The sequence below is a fragment of the Epargyreus clarus genome, unplaced genomic scaffold, assembly GCF_041222505.1.
Source record: "Epargyreus clarus isolate Ecla_fem2 unplaced genomic scaffold, WU_Ecla_fem_2.2 ptg000018l, whole genome shotgun sequence".
NCBI classification, from domain to species: Eukaryota; Metazoa; Arthropoda; class Insecta; order Lepidoptera; family Hesperiidae; genus Epargyreus; species Epargyreus clarus.
In genome coordinates this window covers 8038130-8059493 of record NW_027332226.1, presented here as the reverse complement: position 1 = coordinate 8059493, position 21364 = coordinate 8038130, and the positions used below count along the sequence as shown (strand labels likewise).

The 21364-nt window shown below is 34.0% G+C and overlaps 1 protein-coding gene across 1 annotated transcript in view; it reads right to left on the bottom strand.

Moving 5' to 3' along the window:
- The window catches only part of toc (toucan), a 113009-nt gene that overhangs the window by 2181 nt on the left and 89464 nt on the right, over nucleotides 1-21364 (bottom strand). The window contains exons 6-9 of the mRNA XM_073082652.1: nucleotides 3934-4127; nucleotides 2021-2153; nucleotides 1499-1629; nucleotides 858-1109 (exon numbers count right to left, since the gene is read on the bottom strand). Coding sequence (XP_072938753.1) covers nucleotides 858-1109; nucleotides 1499-1629; nucleotides 2021-2153; nucleotides 3934-4127 — 710 coding nt within the window. The remainder of the gene's footprint in view (nucleotides 1-857; nucleotides 1110-1498; nucleotides 1630-2020; nucleotides 2154-3933; nucleotides 4128-21364) is intronic.

Here is a 21364-nt window from a genome sequence, read left to right as displayed (position 1 = left end):
AATTGAAAACTCATTCTGAGGGTACAGATTTATTGATAGAATACTGGTTGTTATTACATTACGACTTTACGCATCAAAAATTACTTATTGATTGAGGCTCGGTTACATTGTGTAACGTATTACTTGTTTTTCAAAGGTTTGGTTTACGTTATGCTCCAATAGTATCATGCAGTGTTAAATGTTCTGGTACACGTCAAATATCAGTGAAGTTAACATAACTATGTAATTTTACTGTTAGCTGTGTCAGTAAAGTTCATAATTAAATTACACAACATTATTTCAATTGCTTAATAAAAGTATTGAGTAATGTATTACGACTATTACTAGCACTAAGTAAACGGCTTTCAATGAAAAAATAGTGATCGATTGTTATATGTATTAAATAATGCATTTAATGTACCGAACAATTTTTGCCTACCAAAATTTTTGTACGCAATTTTTGTCGAATTTTAACCGTACCTATAGTCCGCGCAAAACTTCAAGTTCGCTTTGAAGGTAATGCGTGCAGGTGTCAGAGAGCCAATCCGGTCGAACACAACTACAAGCATATACTCCGTAGAAACGTAAGCGCACACTAACGCAGCTATGTACCCGTGGGCTAGAGCGTGCAGCGAACGGGTGCCTGGGTGCCCGCGTTGTCTTCGTCCCGCTAATATCTACGATTTGCTATTGCGATGCGACTCGATTCTATATTCGGGGCGGAGTAGACAGTTTTACACGTCCTCTACCCTTGCACGTTAATAAATGTTAATAAATTAAATTCTGCAAGTATCGTTTATTGTGTATAATTAAATAAAAAATCCAACTTTTGCATTGATTACTACTGTTATTAAGCATAATATCGCAAATAAACGAACCTCAGCCGCCAGCTCAGTGGCGTCGGTGCTGAGCTCCTCGTTCGCGTTCAGTCGCAGCTCGCACTCCTCAGTGTCGCAGTGCACGGGGTCGCAGGCCGCGTCGCACGTGTACGCCGGCTCCTGCCGCTTGGCGCGCTCCGCGTCCGCCCGCGCGGCCTCGAGCTGCGCGCGCAACGTGCGCTCGATCTCGCTGTGCGCATGCAACCTCGCCCGGCTCTCCGCGACTTCGTGTTTCAAAGACTCTATTGTGTCCTGCAATGTTGAGGTGTTAATTAATATTAAAGTAATAGATTCCGCTATGGAGGGTAATGTTTTTCAATGTAGGTATGTACATATGTCTTATTATTTGTAACGCCTTGTAGCCCAATATGAGGTGTCGATAGAATCGTCTTAAGTGGAAGTAACAGACTATATTTTTAAGAAGAAGAAACTAGCGATTCACAATTTCAAAGGTCCAGTCCGCCAAGCCTAATACTGCGTGTTTTAGAATAAATAAAATAATTTAGAAAACCTTTATTTATCATTTGAAATCGGAACTTTATATTATATTAATCGGACATTATCATGAACAGTATATTATTGAAGCTCATAAATCTTTAGAATAAATGATTTAGATATGTATACAAAGTGTGATACATTACCTTTAAACCTTTGATGTCGTTAGCCAATGTAGACACCTCCTCGATATGTGCAGCCTGAAGACGCATGTTAGCATCTTCTTTTGACGACACTTCCATCTCTAGCTCAGAGATCTTGCTCAGGCATTCTGCGACTAGAATACAAACAAAATCAAATTTATAATCATCACACAATTAAAAACTAAACCTTTATTGATGACCCTATAATGGAAGTTAACTTAACGCCCAGTGAGATGATTAATTAATCCAATGAGTATGACGATTTTTCCCTCTAGATTACATTATTTTCGGATTTATTTAAAGAGAAGCATGCATATTATGGTAAGTGGTAACTTCCATCTCTCTCTGTCTATATCTATACTAATACAAATATGAAATCAGTTAAATTATTAATGGCTGATTGACATGATTAATTAACTACAACTATCCTTTAATTAACATTTTCTAAATATCTTTTTGGACGTATTGTTTATTTTTACTAAGGGTTCACGACCTCACAGTTTGAAATCACTAGTTTAGACTTACTGGTATCAAGATCCTTTTGCGCACGTTGCTGGCGGTCCCGGTCAGCGCGCGCGGCGCTGCTGCGCTCCGCCGCCGCGACGCCGCGCCACCGCTCCGCCTCCAGTCGCCACGACCCTCCATTTAGAGCGTCCAACTGTAATTAAAAGATAATTATTTTTACTTCAATTATATACCTCTTTCAATGATATGAGAAAGTCGTTCATGTTTCGACTAGAACTATTACTGGCTATGAATGGAAATGATAAGTGCTACTTTTTTACAGACTGGATATTTTTCTTTTTACAAATAGAATAAGCACACTTCTGTGAGTCTTCAGGGGCAACAACGCTTCTATGAGCTACTTTAGATAGAATTTCAATCTCTCTAGAGTTCATTAAACATATCCGTATGCAGTGATGGCCACTTACTATCAGATGGGGCCGCATATTCGTTTGCTACCTCCGTATCATAAAAAATCTTACCTTGACAAAATTTTGACTTGACTAGTATTTCTACTCTCCGTGTTTACTATACGATTGCTACGAAGTTATAGAAGATTTGATCTTCAAAGCGAGTTTATTTCCATCAACATTTACTAATCTGGATAAGGTTCTTAGTAGTAACGCCTTTACAAGCCGTAAAGCAGTTACGTGTCCATGATGCTAATAACGCTTACCAATCAAACATATTTAATTAATTTACAAACGCGGAAATATAGATGGATATAGAGTGGATTTGATTAATTAATCAACTCCATTTAAAATATAAAGGGTATTTCTTTCTAAGTAAAATATATTTAAATTGTCTGTAAAGATTAATAACTTTAATCAAATTACTAGACTCATAAATTGTCTAACAAAACATTACTTTTGCAATAAGTTTCACCTCCCCCTTTTATTAATGAGCAAACAACGAAATTAATACACTTATGTCAAAATTCACAACGTATGAGTATTCAAATGAAGACCAAACTGTTGCTAACTAGTATGTGCACTATTTTGGAACGGCAATGAGGACACCAATGTAATGCCCCGATGACTTTCACACCGTGCAAGTGTAACTGTGCTTCAGATTCTTTGAGGACAGCCGGCTAAAGTGGACATTGGTGGTTACCCACATTAAATGTTTAGTGTTGAAAGTTATATTATATTTAATGCAAAATCGCATTTAGCCGACTGTTAGCGGTTGTTGCGCTCTCCAAGTAGCACAGCTATTTATTCTACTGGACAAACGTCAAACACTAACGTAAAGTTATTTTACTACTTACCCAATAGCCGTGTATGTATTTTTAGATGAACATACATTTAAGTTAGAAAATGAAAAACAACAATTTAACTGCTATTAATATGGTCAATCTCTTCGACTGATCGACTGCATTCATTCTAACTTTCAATTTTAATAATTTGGAGCCAAATATACTAATCTAAAATCGCTTTGCTAGTAGCATGCTGGTAGACTCAAATGATATTATTATTAGGTACCTGACAAAACTAATTTGGGTGAATAGGATATGGCCTTTGTATGGTTAAGTATTCACCTGACATGTATATAAGTTTACTTAAATAATTTAGGCTTAAGTTAACTTTTTATAACAAACGACTTAGTTTAAATATATTTTTATATCCAAAGTATACTCACACGAAACACCAAATACTGCACGAGCACGCCTAACGCCTCCACAACCTTCGCGGCGGGCGCGAGTGCGACGGTCTGGTCGAGGTTCTTGGCGGGGAGCGGCGCGGTGGGTTAAGTATATTTTTATGTTTTTACATCCAAAGTATACTCACACGAAACACCAAATACTGCACGAGCACGCCTAACTCCTCCACACCCTTGCGGCGTGCGCGAGTGCGACGGTCTGGTCGAGGTTCTTGGCGGGCAGCGGCGCGTTGGGTTAAGTATATTTTTTGTTTTTTTATCCAAAGTATACTCACACGAAACACCAAATACTGCACGAGCACGCCTAACGCCTCCACGCCCTTCGCGGCGTGCGCGAGTGCGACGGTCTGGTCGAGGTTCTTGGCGGGCAGCGGCGCGGGCAGCGGCGCGGTGGGCGTGCGCGCGGGCTGCTGCGGCGTTTGCGCGCGCTTGCTGCGCGGACCCACCACCGCTGACACGCGCGGTGGCTCTGTAAAGAATAAATAAACGCGTGTAAAGATAATTTAATTTGAAATCCAATTAAATTAAATTACTTATCTCCAATTAAAGTCCAATTAAATTAAATAAAAGTTTTAGTGTAAATATATCTTCAATCAATTAAAAAACTTTCTCTACACAATCCTTTAGACATTAACCTTTTTTTTTTTTAATAAATTAGGTAGATCCTTTCATTCTTTTTTTCGATGTAAAACTAGTCATATAAAATATTCCCGGAATTTGGCGAACGCAAGGCCTTGCATCTAGATCTTTACAATTACAATGTACCTATAATATTGATTAGTCTCCTTCATTCATTACCCTAAAAAATAATAAATACATAGGTAGCTGCATAAAAAATAATGGATAGCTAAGTAGATGATTATTTATTTGAGTTTTATTGTAATAATATAATTAAAAAATATTTATTTATTTATAAAAATGTAATAAGTGTGCAACTGTATATTTAAAACCGTAAAAAAACACTACACCCTCTTACATTATGTTTTTGTCCTCACATTTGTTCTTTGTTAATTACAAGGTTTATTACGTTCATACTTATGTCATTGTCACCACAGAAAACAAAAGAAGATTAAAGAATAAGTTTTTTACACTGTGTTTGTAGAATCTAGCACGTTTCCTCTGTTTGTTTTTAAATTACACAACATAACAGTTCTCACGGTAAAAAAGACAATACAATATTGAATTGTACAACAGCAAACAACAATACAGAGAGAAGTACGTTCTCATTGTCGATTTTATCAGGATGTCAGAACAGACCTACTGTGAATCTTTGTTCAACTCGATTTTATCGCATATCCGCTTCTAAGTTCATCTGTATGCTAATATTCTCGAACTATTTATGTGAACTCCGCCCTCTAATTGTGCTTCGTTAGGCTGACCGCCCATTGGCTACTATTGTAAGCTAAATTATAAACTATCTTGTCCCCAAGTTACCGAGCAGTTGCTTACGCCATTGCTGCTAGCTAAGGCATCCAATTTGCTGCGTCAAGCGTTTCATTTTATTCGAAAAGTGTGTCATCGGTAAATTGCATACGCATTTGTAGAGATGCATAAATTACTAAGTCGCCGAGCAACTTTTGACAATCGCGTTACCCACAACTTAATCGCAAAGACTAGGTATTGCGCGATAGTCGCCAATGGGCGTTCAGCCTTAGTATTGTTATCGTCGTTAATAAGAAGCTTGGATATTAACGATATCACATTTTTATAACGTTACATTAAAGTAATAAGTGACTCATTTGATACTACAGTTTAAAAACAGATGCGGGTAGGTGAAGTGGGGACGACACCTTGGCGGCGCTCGAATTAACAGAGAGCGACATTCTGGTCGGAGACTTCAGCAAGAGCAGTCGAATAACGGAGATACTTGTGTAGTTATAATACTTCTAATCACTAGTGTGAACTTACTTACGTATAATTGTTATATCGTTACTCTGTACCGTTTATGTGACTATATTATTACATGACTTCAAGACCTTCAAGATGAGTTATATTTCATCAGAAGTGTACAAGAACCAGCTCACAATCATGGACGGCGATTCGTAAGTACGAACATACTTGACACAGGAATAAAAACCGTGAGTTAAAACATTATTATGTCATATGTGAATTCATCTTGGTAGAATAAGTAAAAATGGGGGTAGATAAATGTCGTTGATGTAAGGGAAAACTCATTTGAATTAAGAAAATGGATAGATTGAGACTAGTAATTCAATGAAATGTTAATACCCTCTGAAAATGATATACTTAAATTTTGTGAACAAACTTTACTCTTATCAAATTACTTGTTAACATTGTAAACTGAGGTGTTTACTTCAAAATAAGTGCATTTTCTGTGAAGAAGTGTCTAAAAGTAATTTTGCAAGGCAGTTCTTGTGGTAAATCTGTCCATTTGGTTAAATTCTGTGGTGTAAAAAGTAAATCCTAATTGTTCTACTACTACTAATAAGTTACACCTACTTTGAAATATATAGAAATACACGTACTTATGAAAATATTTTAAGGATCTTTAATCTTAAATGTCAGGCTTTATAGATATGGGAACCTAATGGTTGTTAATATAGGCTAATGTACGCCAGAAATTGCATACAGGTTAGATTTGAATTTATTTTTGATAACTTTTAATGTTTCAAACGGGGTTTACGTACGAGTATATGCGTTTGTTATTATTGTATGGAAGGGACTATGCGGTAGCAACAAACGCAGTTACAGAGTACAGTATACCTACTTGATATAAGTGACACGTTTATTAAGTTGCAAAATTTTGATTATTCATAATTGTACAGAAATGTATAATATCTACGTGGTACATATTTAACTGCCTGCAAAAAAGTATCACGACCACGGTATTGAGTGGCTGAGTGTACCCAGGAGGGAAATGGTAAATGAGTTTAAGGTTTATTGTTTTTTTTTTTTTTGGATATTAATTGACTATATTTAAAAATAAACTTGCATTCACATCTACATTGTTCACATTTTCATTTTATAAATCAATGAAAGTTTCCTTTTGATTTCATATACTTGATACGTAATTGTTATGAAAGAAGCATACGTACGTTGCCAAATTTAGATTTCCATCAATTCTAGGCGAATTCACGCAGTACTGTGTACTACTGTGTTTTGACTCCCATAAAGTATAAATGCACATTAGTTAATGATCTATAAGAAAACTGAGAAACTTATGCGCAGCGGTCTTTGGAATATTATATATAAAAATATCTCTCTTATCTCCCATTCTACTTCTGACTGACTCACTTATACATAATATTAAATGTCTGTTTTAAATTTAGTATGCAACGTTTCGTTTTGTATTAATATTTCTTTACATCTCGTAATTTTAAATCTTTAAATTTCAATTTGAATTTGACACATTACACGTCCTTTTGGTTTGAAAATTGGGCACTATCAAATACTGGTAAATGAAGTTTGTACCTTAAACGTTGAGACGCTTAGACTATCGATATTATCAATTATGTGAGCCATTTACGAAATGATAAACGGGATCCACTTTGTATGGGATTGAGAATAAATTATTTTAAGTAAAATAATAATAATAATAATAAATTGATGCTTTTATAACTTGAGCTTAGTTCTATTTACAAGTTACAGCAATTAAGTTATTATACGTATTAAGTGAGAAACGGTCACTGAAGCCTACATAAATTTAGATAGTCTCTTGTATACCATATTTAAAATGAGTCTTGCCTGCGACTTTGTTCATGTGGAGTCAGAATATAATTTGAATTGCATTTTTAAAACGAGTCTTGCCTGCGACTTTGTTCATGTGGATTCAAAATATAATTTGAATTGCATTTTTAAAACGAGTCTTGCCTGCGACTTTGTTCATGTGGATTCAAAATATAATTTGAAGTATACAATGCCCTCTGTCAAGATCACGGAGTACGTTAGTAATTTGGAATTCTCCATTACCTGGTCATGTAATGTTTTTAAAAAAAAATGTATACTTTTGACATCAACTTCGTAGTTTTGGTTTTAATGCATTTTCAAACATACAAACCGACAGACAATTTTTCTTTTTCAAATATATTCGATGTAAACACGTGAAGATTTCATTCTTATTATATGTATATCATAGCCAAATGAATAATAATGTAATCAAATAAAAGCATAGGTACATTTCGATGGGATTTTCTTATACAATAATTTACTTTTCATATAAATTTCATACGGTTCACAATTGCGTCATGTCTAGGTTTTCTCTATAGAAACATCGAGCATCTCCTTGAGAGTGTTGGTTGTAAATGATACATATTATATTAATATAATCTATACAGATATTACGCACTAATATAATTTTTATTACAAACTATATAAAAGTCAGGTGAAGCCGAGGCGTTTGAAATATATATAATAAATATGAATTGTTCGGTAATAAGGTGTATCATAAGATAGTTTGACTAACTGTTTGTTTGGCTGGCTGGTATAAAATCATGATCAACTTTAATAGACCTTTTTCAGGTCATAGAAATTTTAGGTTGTGATTGATAAGGAGCCACATGTTATGTAAAACAGTTATAGTTTTAAATCTGACGATCGTGATGAGACAAAATTAGAATCGGACAAGATTATTAAAATCATGTCATGTCATAAGTATTTCAAAATTTTTAAATAAATCTGACCGTTCAAAGTAGGTAAAAATCGAATTCAAATATTCCGTTACATACATACAGGTCAAGTTAATAAAAGCGTGGCAAAAATAAAAGCGTGTTTAAAAAAAATCTTTTATCAGTTGTAGACACAAATAAGTATAGTTAAATAATGGCCGGTTTCTGAAGTCATTTTTCTTGGTAGGTAGTTTACGAGTGTGTATTCAATAACACTATCCGTTTGATAACTACCTACGGAAAAAAAATCCGCTTCCGAGGAACTCAATGTAAGACAAGGTCTGTTTAAACTCCGTTTAGATTAACGGACCATTTTAATGTGTTTATTCTTTCCATAACATTATTTGATTTTTTTTTTAAAAACGACGTTTGCGTAAAGTCTAGCAAATCTTCCTTAGTATAATGCATAACTTTTACAGTAAAATAGCCCAAACTATAACTTCCTTATGGGAATCTTAATTTAAAACTTTTGGTGAAATAAAAAAAAAAAAAAAAGTTAAGTAGTTAAGCCATACACAATTGACAAGTATGTCGCTGACGTGAACGCATGGGTCCTTTGCTTTGTTAATTAAATTTTGAAATTCATGTAATAGTATGTATTATTATAACTGAATATAAATTCAATTTAATGTAATGAAATTCCTTTCTGACTTTCAAAAGTGGGTTATGTGGCCCTACTTTGAAAGAAATAATTTGAATTTGTGATAAATAACGTAAAAAAATTGGGTTCATACAACTTATACGTGTTATATTGTGTGAAATTCATGGTTTGTTTACCATTATTTAGTCTCTAACTTTGATATCATTCATTTCAAATATTCACGATATATTATTATTTTGATACTGCTTCATCAGTTGATAAAAGACGTACATTGGAAAGGCAACTATTTGTATAAAATAACATTGTAATAATTAAAAGAAGTACTAAGTAGTAATAAAATAATTTTATAATAGTATTTTGAGTCGCACAGATTCATTTAGTGGCCAACTATAGATCTATCTATCTATCAGTATAACAGTTATTGAACAGGTTGTTGAGCATTCCGAAATGGACTAATAAGATTAACGTCGTTATTCTGATGCGTAACTTTATCGAATCAATAGTTGTTGGAGATTTAACTATTGGACTTAGAATCCAGACATAAGTAAAGTGGGCAGCTAGATGTTGTCATTACTGTAGGTGTAGGAAACTTTTTTAGTTTGATTTTTATTTATCTGTAGTTAAGATGGATTAGTGCAGATGCCTCGAGCAGTGTAATGTTCGCGGGTGTCTCTTGGTGATGCATATGGTTGGGTGTATGTATGTATGTATGTTGGGTGGATGTATTACATTGAGTGAATATTGCATTTTTAGAGTAAATTTGAGTTGAGCACTGGCCGAATGTTATCGTAAACAAGGTATAAAAACTGCGGTGATACATGACTAGAGTGATCCTATATGAACATCACCTAGTTATAACCGTGTGTTTTATTATTTAACAATGGTCTAATGCATTCGCTTCAATACCTGTCGCGCATATGACATTTATGTAAAGAGTCCTTATGAACTATGCCTGCAACAGAAATCCGTGGTGAACACTGTTGGGGCAGATTTATAACCTAGGTAATACACAACTAGTGTGATTCTATATGAACATCACCTAGTTTAAGCCTTGGTTCGGATCAACAGTTCGGGCTTTTTACATGCGAGTCGGTATTGCAAGAAAATGCGTAGAGTTTAAGCCATGTTTTTGATAAACAGTTCGGGCCTCTTACGTGCGAGTCGGTATTACAAGAAAATGTGTAACTCTTCTGGACTTAGGCATTAAACAACTGGTTTTCTTTTGCAGCTCTTGCATCAGACCATACACGATCGAGGACGAACGTGTGAGCAGGACGGCCGAATGTTATCGTCGTTAATAAGAAGCTTGGATATTAACGATATCACATTTTTATAACGTTACATTAAAGTAATAAGTGACTCATTTGATACTACAGTTTAAAAACAGATGCGGGTAGGTGAAGTGGGGACGACACCTTGGCGGCGCTCGAATTAACAGAGAGCGACATTCTGGTCGGAGACTTCAGCAAGAGCAGTCGAATAACGGAGATACTTGTGTAGTTATAATACTTCTAATCACTAGTGTGAACTTACTTACGTATAATTGTTATATCGTTACTCTGTACCGTTTATGTGACTATATTATTACATGACTTCAAGACCTTCAAGATGAGTTATATTTCAGTATCTTCCTCTAATTGGCCTCATCGAGTCAATCACTTCTTATTCATAGCCCTAACTAGCTTCATTGCGACATTTGAAACCATAGCTTTAGTTACAAAATAGACGCCGTATTAGATCATACACATTATTGCAAACCAATAAATAATTTATTTGGAGCCCTTCGTACGATGTATCGTAACGTAACGAAGTGAAATCGCCGACGTTCGTGTCATTATATTCACGAATATTAATTGACTGCTTTACATAGTACATACCTACTTTCAAGTGCTAATAGTTGTAAATAGTTTATCGGGACTTGTTTGGAAACGATATGTAGGTATGATACAGCAACTAACTCTTCAGTAATTTTAATAACTGTAATAAACCTACCTGACTCTTCTATAAAAAATGAAAGGGATTTTCGAAGTAATATTTAGATAAAATCATTTAACATATCATTATATCTATTAGTGTTATGATTAAAATTGTATTGAGTCCCTTTGCATAAACAAAACCTTTGACAACAAAACAAGTAAGTACAAAGACTGTTATAATACGGCAAAAATATGTGTCACGAAGGAACGGCGTAAAGCAAGCCATTAAGATTCTATCTTTCCTCCAATACGTATGTTACACAAAGATCATATTGTTTATAAAACAACGTGTTTATGTGTTACATACGCGCGCATTATAACACTTTATATTTTGAATCAGCTCAGAATAAAAAAAGAAAACTTTATTTTTAGGCGAAACGAAAATAATCTCTTGTATAACGTTTCCCACGCGCTCCATTGCCGATCCTCTTTGGCGGTCATGCATCATTACCCGGTGCAACAGCAACCAGCGCCCATTTCCGCCATCGTCGTAAATAAAGCATAAATGTAATCCCTCAACGTTAAAAAAGTCAATTTATCGTAAAAGAACGACCGCTTTGTAATTGATATGCTGTGCCGCTACCGACACCGTATTACGTTTGAAACGATGCATGCATGTAGGAGGAAGACTGGGCTTGACAAGCTAATATAATTCATTACGCCCATTTACAACTTTTTGTACGATGGTCAGCAACCACACTATGTAGACGTCAAGCTTGGTTGTTATTTAATTATTTATCATAAGAAATAAGGACAAAAAGTGTAATTGATACACCGTACCAATGTACCGTATATGCGTAACGCTGCACTTAATTATGTCTATGAGCGCTGCACTCGAGGAGCAAATAATAATTACGGATGATGTCTCAATAGTAATTTTGTGAATGGCCCCTTGGAGGGACGGCCACGGAGCGTGGGCTTCAATTGGGAACATTGTTGAAACGTCAAATTAACAAACAGACAGGGATGCCATTTCCATATAAGAATCACAATAACGCATTGAAACCTTTTTGCAATTTTCGCATCGAATTAATGCGAATTCTATTACAAACATTTGCCAAACGATTTGGCATAATGGCAAAGTCCTTGCCCGTACGAACCTAACATTATTCATAAAAATGTTTTATACAATGTTCATTCGTTTTATGGCCCCACGCTACTATCATACATCACAGGGCATTGTGGTAAGATTTATAAAGATAGCAAGAGAATGGCCATTTTCACTCAAACAATGAAAGATGGAATCTGGCAAAAGGTTTGGTACAAAGGAAATTCTTTGAACATTAATAAAACATTGCTAAAGTTGTATGATACCCGCAATAAACAAATATTCTCATGTCACAATTTAGGCATAGCATCTAGGACAACCCTGCGATATCCAGAAAAAACAAGCCCACTTCTACTTCCAACCTTAATACTTCTTATAATAAAATATGATGTTGACAAAGAGTACTAACTTGGAAATGACACGACAGAAATGTAGGGCGCTGACTTTATACTCTACTTACAAGTACTACCGGTTTGATATAAGCTGTTGAAAAATTTGAACACTGTAAATTCAGCGGTTTTGGTTGTGCGTTGATCTCTGGCACGGTCAATTAGTCGTTTAGTCAGTCAATCCTTACTGTTCTATACATTTTTTTTAATCCCCTTTTCATCCCCCTTTTCCTTTATTTTGATATCTTACTTCATAGATTTGATTAACTTTTGATTAAATTAAACTTTTGATTGAACGTATGATTAAATTAAATTATTATTTAGTTAAATTTTGATACGTAAGTAACATGTTACTTTTTTGCGCCAAAGGACACATGGGTATTTGAGACAAATATAACGACACCTTAACCGTCGGAACTCACCCAAAAAATCGTTTGGTAAATCCAAAGTAATATAGAATTTTACAAACATACAATACAAGCAAAAAACATGAACAAAACCTTGGCAGACGGGTAAAAATATAACACACAGTTTTGTAAGAGAACCGTAAGACACCATAAGAACTTAGTTGTTCAACGAAGTAGTAGGATTTCGAGACAGGTATGAAGATCGGTATAGAGCACGACCACAATGGCTTTAATGACTTGAACGCCACTTTACCACGGATCCATTGTGTTGTGTTAGATCCACTTCTAGAGTAGGGTAACGGGTCTACACTTGAGACACCGTGTGTTGAATTAACAATTTCGAAATCATTTTTAGGGTTCCGTGCTCAAAGGGTAAAAACGGAATCCTATTACTAAGCCTCCGCTGTCTATATATCTGTCTGTTTTTCCGTCTGAGTGTCTGTCCGTGTCTCACAAGGCTCTATTTCTATCTACTAAACCGGAATAGATAAACACATGAAATTTTAATTTTCATAATTTTCTCACAATTATACTACTTATTTCCATTTTATATTTTAAAAATATCAAATGTGCAGTCAACTGGTATGTGATACCTAACTCCTATTGAAATCTATAACCGCCCCCAGAAAGGATTAGATTCCCACCTAGATTCAATAAGTACATTAAATTCATCATATAAATGTTTGTCTATACGGCACTCGAACTTGGAACCCTCTGCGTTAATATCCAATATACGATGGTTTGACACGTTTGCCGTCATTTGATTAAAAAATTACGCAAAGAATTTAAATATATAATAGATATAATAATGGTATAATCGTATATTTCTTTGTACGACCTAAATAACATTGCTCATCTGTATGTGTTCAAAATTATTTCGAGTAACCTTTATTTAAGTCACGTATTGACATACAAATCAGCATTCACTTCCTATTCGGAGAAAAAGTTAAAAGTGTCACAGTACACTTGTACGGGAAACGTACACATTGTGAGGTTTTGTCAACTTTGTACATAAGCAGTATACTTAAACGACCTTCCCGAAATATACACAAATACATATAAAATACGTTTGTGTATCTATCAAATCTATTTAAATGTATGTGGGTATTATCACTATAAATACATCAGTGGTTATTGTAAGTAATAATTGAGTGAATTTAAGCTGAAATAATAAAATGTAAAAAATGGACTATTTACAAAAATATATTTGTCATCACAAACTAAGCATTTCAATGATTACGATTTAAATTATGTATTTCTGTACAGTAATGTAATCTCCAGTTCCAGCTTTTTTGAGTAATTTAATTAATTTTTGAGTAATTTAATTAAATTAGATTATTGATGAGATTGGATTGAATTTATCCACAGTAACCATACATTTGTAATGAAGTATGAACAATGACGCTATTTTTAAATTAAATATTACGTATACGTATAGTATTTACGAACTAAGTTGTAGGTGCGAGAGCATGAGCATTGAGTGTATGAGCAATAAAAATGTGAATTAAAGGAATATAAAGTACCTATTTATTTATATTTAAACCCATTACCACCGTGTTCTGTATCCTACATAATATGTGTATGATAAAAACAGGTATTTGAAAAGAAACGCTAACATGAATATTAATCATGTTATATAGAATAAAAATACTGGCTTTTGAATTGATGTCAGTTTGATTGCATCCGTTGCGAATAAATATTACTTAACAATTTTCGCGAATATGCAAAAGAAACTGAATTAAATTTGATCTCGATAAAACAGGAAATTATATAACAAAAAGATGTAGAGTCGAGATATATCGTTCTTTAATGGCATTTTAATATCGCATGTGAATAAATATATGTGTAAATTATGCTACAAATTGAAGAAAATAGGAAGATGTGTCTATTTTACGTAGAACGTTATATATATGAAACAGATACGGAAGTGTAGACGTTTTTTATAATATTGAAGTTGCAAACGAGCACGGAGTCCAACTGACGATAATTGGACGCTGATTGACATTTGTAACAAATTTTATAAAAAAACATTGGTTCTACCTGAAGCCGAACACAAATGTGTTGCCAGTACGTAGGACTACCATGATCGCCTCATATGAAAAACATTATATTTTCATACAGTTTACCTTCAACCTGTATATAAATAGGAAATAACAAACGGGTTTAGTTCCATTTTCTATTTTATTTGTCAATAGATTTTCTTTCTTACGGGAGCTATTGACAAACTTTAGTGTTATCAAAGAACATTAAAAAAAGCTTTGTTTCAAAAAGATTATTATTATCGAATTTCGCGAAATTTAGTACCTGTATATTAAAAATGAAGCGCAATCGTTCATTTACACCGCTATTTCTGACACGTAACTGTGCTATTAATACTATAATCCATTCGTTTGAGTCTAGCGTGTAGTGAGAATCACAAATCTAAATTTAGTTGTGTTTGTATGTATGTCAGGGGGCCGCGTCGCCGCCCGCCCTACAAGGGTCATCTCTACAACTTCACGAATATTTATTGTCGTAGTAGTCGTGGCAATGATTTTATTTGTAGTTGGTTTATTACTTTTCCGAATACTTTCATTATGTTTTTGAACAAAATATAACATATCGATGATAAAAGATCAAAAGCGTATTTTTTATAAATTCCAAATAATACAAATTATTTTTTTTAATACATTAGTTATCTGTTATAAGTTATTACAAGGTTTGTACGTCATCGGTCATACTAATATTTTAATTTTTGTCGTCGCGTTCTTATAAACAATAATGGTAATCAATATTGTACAAAATATTATCAAAGTATTCTTCACAAACATGCCAAAAAAATACATTGTTATATTATCGTCAATTAAATTTACACTTTATAAATCTGTGTAAATTTAAAAAGTTCATAAATCAAACTAAATTATACATATAATTTACAACCACATCCTCCTTATAATTTTTATTCCTCACACAACAATAAATTCAGATCATTCGTAATAAATAATACTATTTGATTTAGTTTGCCGCGAAAGAATAAGTGCTGGGCAGGTGTGATTTAAAGTTATAGAAACGCTTTAGAAGTTTGGATTTCCGCAGCCCTTCACGTGCCAAATCTCCCGGCTACGGCTATTATAGTTATGAGCGCAAACAAATATTATTGCCAGCTTCAGGTTGGAACAATTTCTAGAAAGTTTTACTAACTACTGAAGAGTATACTCTAGACTTAACAGTAGATGTCTTTTAGGTAAGAAAATAGAAAAGAATTTGAAATGTTTTCGTTTTATTAAAGCTGACCAGCCCAGCAGCTGATTATCCCAGCAGTGGGACAATAATGGATTGATAATAATGATGATTATTAAAGCTGACAATTAAAATGAATAACGAACTTTATACTATTTACAATGATGCAAATATTTTATTATTGTAGGTACAATTCTATATATAGCAGTTATTAATATATTTTATGATTTAATTCGTGTCCATTTTGAATGCAAGGGCAACTGAAATTTAAAAGCACTTACGTTTTAATAGCAGCACACCCATTTCACTCAGGATGTTATAATTTCCAATGCCGACTTGAAACGAAGTAGACAAGTATAGAACTCTATTTACATTGAGACGTTGACGCTGACCCTACGTGTAAGTATTAAACTGACACAATAACCATATAAGTTCCTCTTAATAACCAAATTAGTGATTCATGTTCGCGGTTATATCCTCTACAATAAAACTGTCATCGGTTGCAATAACGAAAGTTCATAAAAGCCCACATGTCCTGTTTCTCGGAATAAGAAAGGGTGTGACGGACTGAACCGCTCACAAAGGCTATAATTTTCATGAAGTTTCATCAATCTAAATTCAACGTATTAATAATCTGGTTTGTTACCTAAACAAGGTGACGAATAGTTAAATTTATACGTAGCGCTCAGTGATATATCGGTGCAAACTGGCATTAAGGTGTCTTCATTGTCAGCCGGTCGCCTTTGTAACTTTGTTTGTCCTTAACGAGAACTGAGTTTATATTCATATCTAAAACAACAAATTTAGATCTTACTAATACTACTAAAGGGTAGCCTAATAACAAATTCTGCAAAATATACCAAGTATTTGTAGAAATTGAGAATATAGTACTTTTGTAGGTATATGATTAAATTACAATCACCTAGGATCGATAAATAACTGTGTGGTAAATAATGAAACTTTTATCGCCAATATCGCTAAGTATTAAATATCATCACTAAGGTAATCTGTCATTACGTTGTGTTTGATAACGCTGATGTAGAAATTCTAAGTCTGTCTTAAGCTGCTTTTGGAAGTTCCTGACAGGCGTTGGCTAGACTTGGCGGCGACACTGTCGTGCCCCAAGATATTATTCAAATATGATGATGACTTTCTGATTTCCGAGTTATCGATTGCGTGACTTGTCGCTTTCCAGACATCCGCTATGTTTATTTATAAATCACTTAATTAAGACCACTTAATATGAAATAAACACATTTTTACTTTGAATAGTTTATTTTACGACTGAGTGGTCTGAATTTCCTGCCTGCACCACTCCTAATTAATTGCGTTTTACAACTTTTGAATTCCATTTAAAGATCATAGCAACCACATTTATAGCATGTATACTTGTATAGCCATAAAAGGATTGTGTAATTTATTTTTCATTTTCGAAGATTACAAAACTTGAAGTAGCTGTTTTGGATTTTATTACAAAGGGGTTGGCCCTTTTCCGTACGTCATTTTTCCTTCGTTATTTTTACTAGTCATATATTTAGACAGAGTATTCAAGTAGGTAGGTATGTAAGATAGTAGAACCTCATATTTCAACTGTGACGTCACTATTATCACGACTAACTCTACCTTATAATAGAGATGTTGAACTGCTGAGGTATAGTTTGAAATTTAATTTAGACCAGTATTTTGAATTTAGACTTAGGAGTCAGAAGTAGCGACGACCTCACGCCAACATGAGGTTAGTATTATTTGGTGTAAATTAGAGGCTTTAACTGAAAGGTGAACTGGTATTATTTGAATGAGGAGGTTTCACCGCCACATTACTTTCTAGCGTAGAGGAGCTCTACGTTTTCGTGTAAAGATGTAGATGCCCTTTTACGTATGAGGACCATCTTGGTCTTCGGGAAAGACATCGCATGTATGATCGGTTTCAGGATAAACTCCTGTTCTATATGTAGTTGGTCACACACTTCCAAAAACGATGACAACTTGAACTACATACATACCTTTGTTTTTACTACATAAAAAATATATTTTTAACGTCTACTTTTAGATGCCTATTAAAACGCGGATGCCATTAAAACCATGAGTGTTGAAGAAGTGTCATAATCACAATGCACATTTTAATATGAGAAAGTTTTGAGAGCATACTATGATTTCTCTCAGTAGCTACAAAGACAATGCAAGGCAAGCTCGTTATTAACTGCTATTTACTTCCCGTTATACTTTCTACATAAAGAAAATGGTGGTGAAAAAATGTTACCTAGTTTTTATAATATAGATGTAGCAAGTGAACATGCAATCTACCTGACGGCAAGTGGCTACTAGCGAACTGAGGCCTGATAGGCTTAGGGTCTTATATGTGGTCGTCCATAGAGACATTCTACGCTTCGTGTACCCATACCACAACGTTCAAACCAGAACACAGCACGGAGCAGTGTTTAGGATTTTTGTTATAAGACAGAAATAGGTGTGGCGGTGGTGAATCCCAAGTTCACTCACAATAAATACTATATTTACTTCGTAAAGGAACTAAGGTTACCGACATAGCTCTCGAAATTAGCAATCTGAAGTAGCAAAAGGCTGGCCACATATTTGGAAGGGCAGACAACCGATAGAAAGGTTTAATGTCAAACAAGCATCGATTCAATGTTAAGTGGTTAATTCAACTCATGAACATTCATCATAAACTTCAAAGAGAACCGCAATTCTATTTGAGGCAGGTCAGAAATACGATATTAATTAAAGAAATTAAGACACAGACGTAATCAAATTATTCCGATCAAGATTTCTAGGATTCCGTACCGAAAGGAGAAACGGAACATTATTGCTAAGCCTTAGCTGTCTGTCCGTCTGTATCTGTCTGTCACAGGGCTCTATCTCCTGAACCGTAAGGGATAGAAACTTGATTTTACTTGAGAATTTTTTATAGAGTATGTATATGTATGAATATACAGTGGTATAAGAACAATTACTAAAAATAAACCCTCCGTGACTTGCATTTGGTCAATTATTAATATGTTAATGTAATGAAAGTACGGTTTATTGTTTCCAAAAAATTATAACAAGATGACAAGGCAACCTGGATTCATGTCAAAACTTATTAAGTTTTGTAAAAATACCCAGAAGTGACCGCTATTACAGTTATTGCAGTAATCAAAACGGGTGGATTCATGCTCGTTATTTAACGTTTCACGTTTAAGCAAAAAGTGCGAATGAGTGAATGACTTTATATGTGCAGTATGTTACCTATACGCGGAAACAGACATGCAACCCAACTAGTGGTCAGCCGTAGAGATGAGCTATATTTATCGATATAATTATTTAGATAGATATGTCGGTGTTAGAATAACATCTTAACTTGTAAAAATGGAAATAGCGATTTAACAACATATCGTTATTTTTTGTTCCTTATTTAATTAATGTTTTAATTGAAATAAAATTAATATATTTCCAAACAGGAGTTTATAAAATATTGTTAAAATATATCAAAATAGGTAAATTATTAAATAACGTTACGAATATATTGGCTGTAGAGAATTAATTCTTTTTATGCGTTTCTTCTCATTACTGACTGAATTAAAAAATATATATTGATTTAGTATTTGTTTCAGTTGATAAAGGTTTGCTCTAATAACACTAGCATGCTTTAAATTGTTAATAATAAAACTTTATCACAAAATATCGATGTTTTGCAGTCGATATTATCTACATATCGATATTAAGTTCTCATTCCTAGTCAGCGTACGATCGAGCGAGTATGTAAGTCAAGTAGAACTATAAAGTTACTTGCCCAATACGTTTTCCTATTCAGCTGTATAGCATTAATATCGGATCGACCTCGCACCTGTGACGAGTGAACAGGTATTGTGGGTCTTGGCAGCCATCCAGTATTGATATAAAAATGAACAACGCAAAACCCGACGCATTATTTTAAATAACGTGATAAAGTTTTATTAAAAGTCCTTTCCGCCGTACCAAAGCTCTGATTTTCAAAGATAAGAATCCACGAGCGATTTAATATCGTTTATGTACGTAAACTTATTCGTGAATATAATAACATAATGTTAAGGCTTTGTGATATGGCACTTTGACACGATATAAAGATTAATGGTATTGGGTATGCGCAGGAGTGGCCTTCGGGAACGACTCGCGACTTGATGGAGAATAGCTAAGAGGCATGAAATCTGTAATTGTTATTCATGTTCGTACATAATACCTATTAGCAACGGAATTAACAAAACTCTGAGAAACAATCAACCTTTGTAAGGGCAAGGTCACACGGATATTTTTAAGAAAGGTTAAAAAATTGTCTCCGATAAATATAAGCCTTTTTTAATTGCTTTAAAAATAGGAACCATTAATAATTATGTTAAAATATTAAAAAAATAAGATGAAAGTATTTCCATTATAATGTCACTGTCAGCTGATGTATTGATTAATTTATGTAATTTACTTAATTTCTAGGAAACCTTCATAAGGACAAGATCAGATAGATTTTTTTAAAGTTTGAAATGATTATTAAATTATTTAAATGATAAATATTGCAATGTAGACTAATGTTTCAGTATTACCTCATTAGTTTTTATTAAGTATGTAACTAGGAAATCATTGTTTCTACAAAAACTTAGTATCTGAGCGAGTTAAAGTTTAATCTCAATAATTACATTTATCCTTCTACCTCGACGATATATGACGGTACCTATAAATAGCGTTTACTTGAATGTCTGGGGAACGATCAACCTTCATAACGGGAACTTTCAATAAGTCAGCAAGCCCTATGGTAGAACCGATTTCCGATGCGAAGGTCAAATGAACCCAGCATGATATTATACTGACACGGAATAATGACGCCACTTTAACCTTCTAAATTATTTTTATTGCATAGAAACAATTGTATCACATTTAATGGCCATAGAGTATATGTTTTTATTTGCATTCTTATACATAAAATTGAATCTAGCAGTGACCACACGAGCCTAATTCTAAACTACGCTTATATGTACAGTATAAAACCGTGCAAAATATAAATTGTATTTAATTGTCGTCAGTTTGTCTGTGTGTCTTTATGTTTACGTGTTTAGACTAATAAAGGGCTCAATCAATATCAATTGAAATTTCACGGCGACATAAAAGATTTTTTTATAGAGCTAAAATAATAGAGCGCGTAGAGCGTTTATGTTATCAAAGATATTTTAGTATTTGATTTATCCGACAGTCTGAACAGGCAACCATAGGGCAAGGCCAAACGGAAACTTCCAATGCAAATGCCAGACCGAACATCTCGTACACACACAACGCCGGCATAACCTTTGAAATATTGATAGAAGTTGGAATGTATTTTTATCACATAGAAACTATTTGAACCACACTTTTTACTGGTGTGTGTAAGACAAATGAATATACAATTGATCTTTATCAGTCTCACATAATTGTTCCTTGAG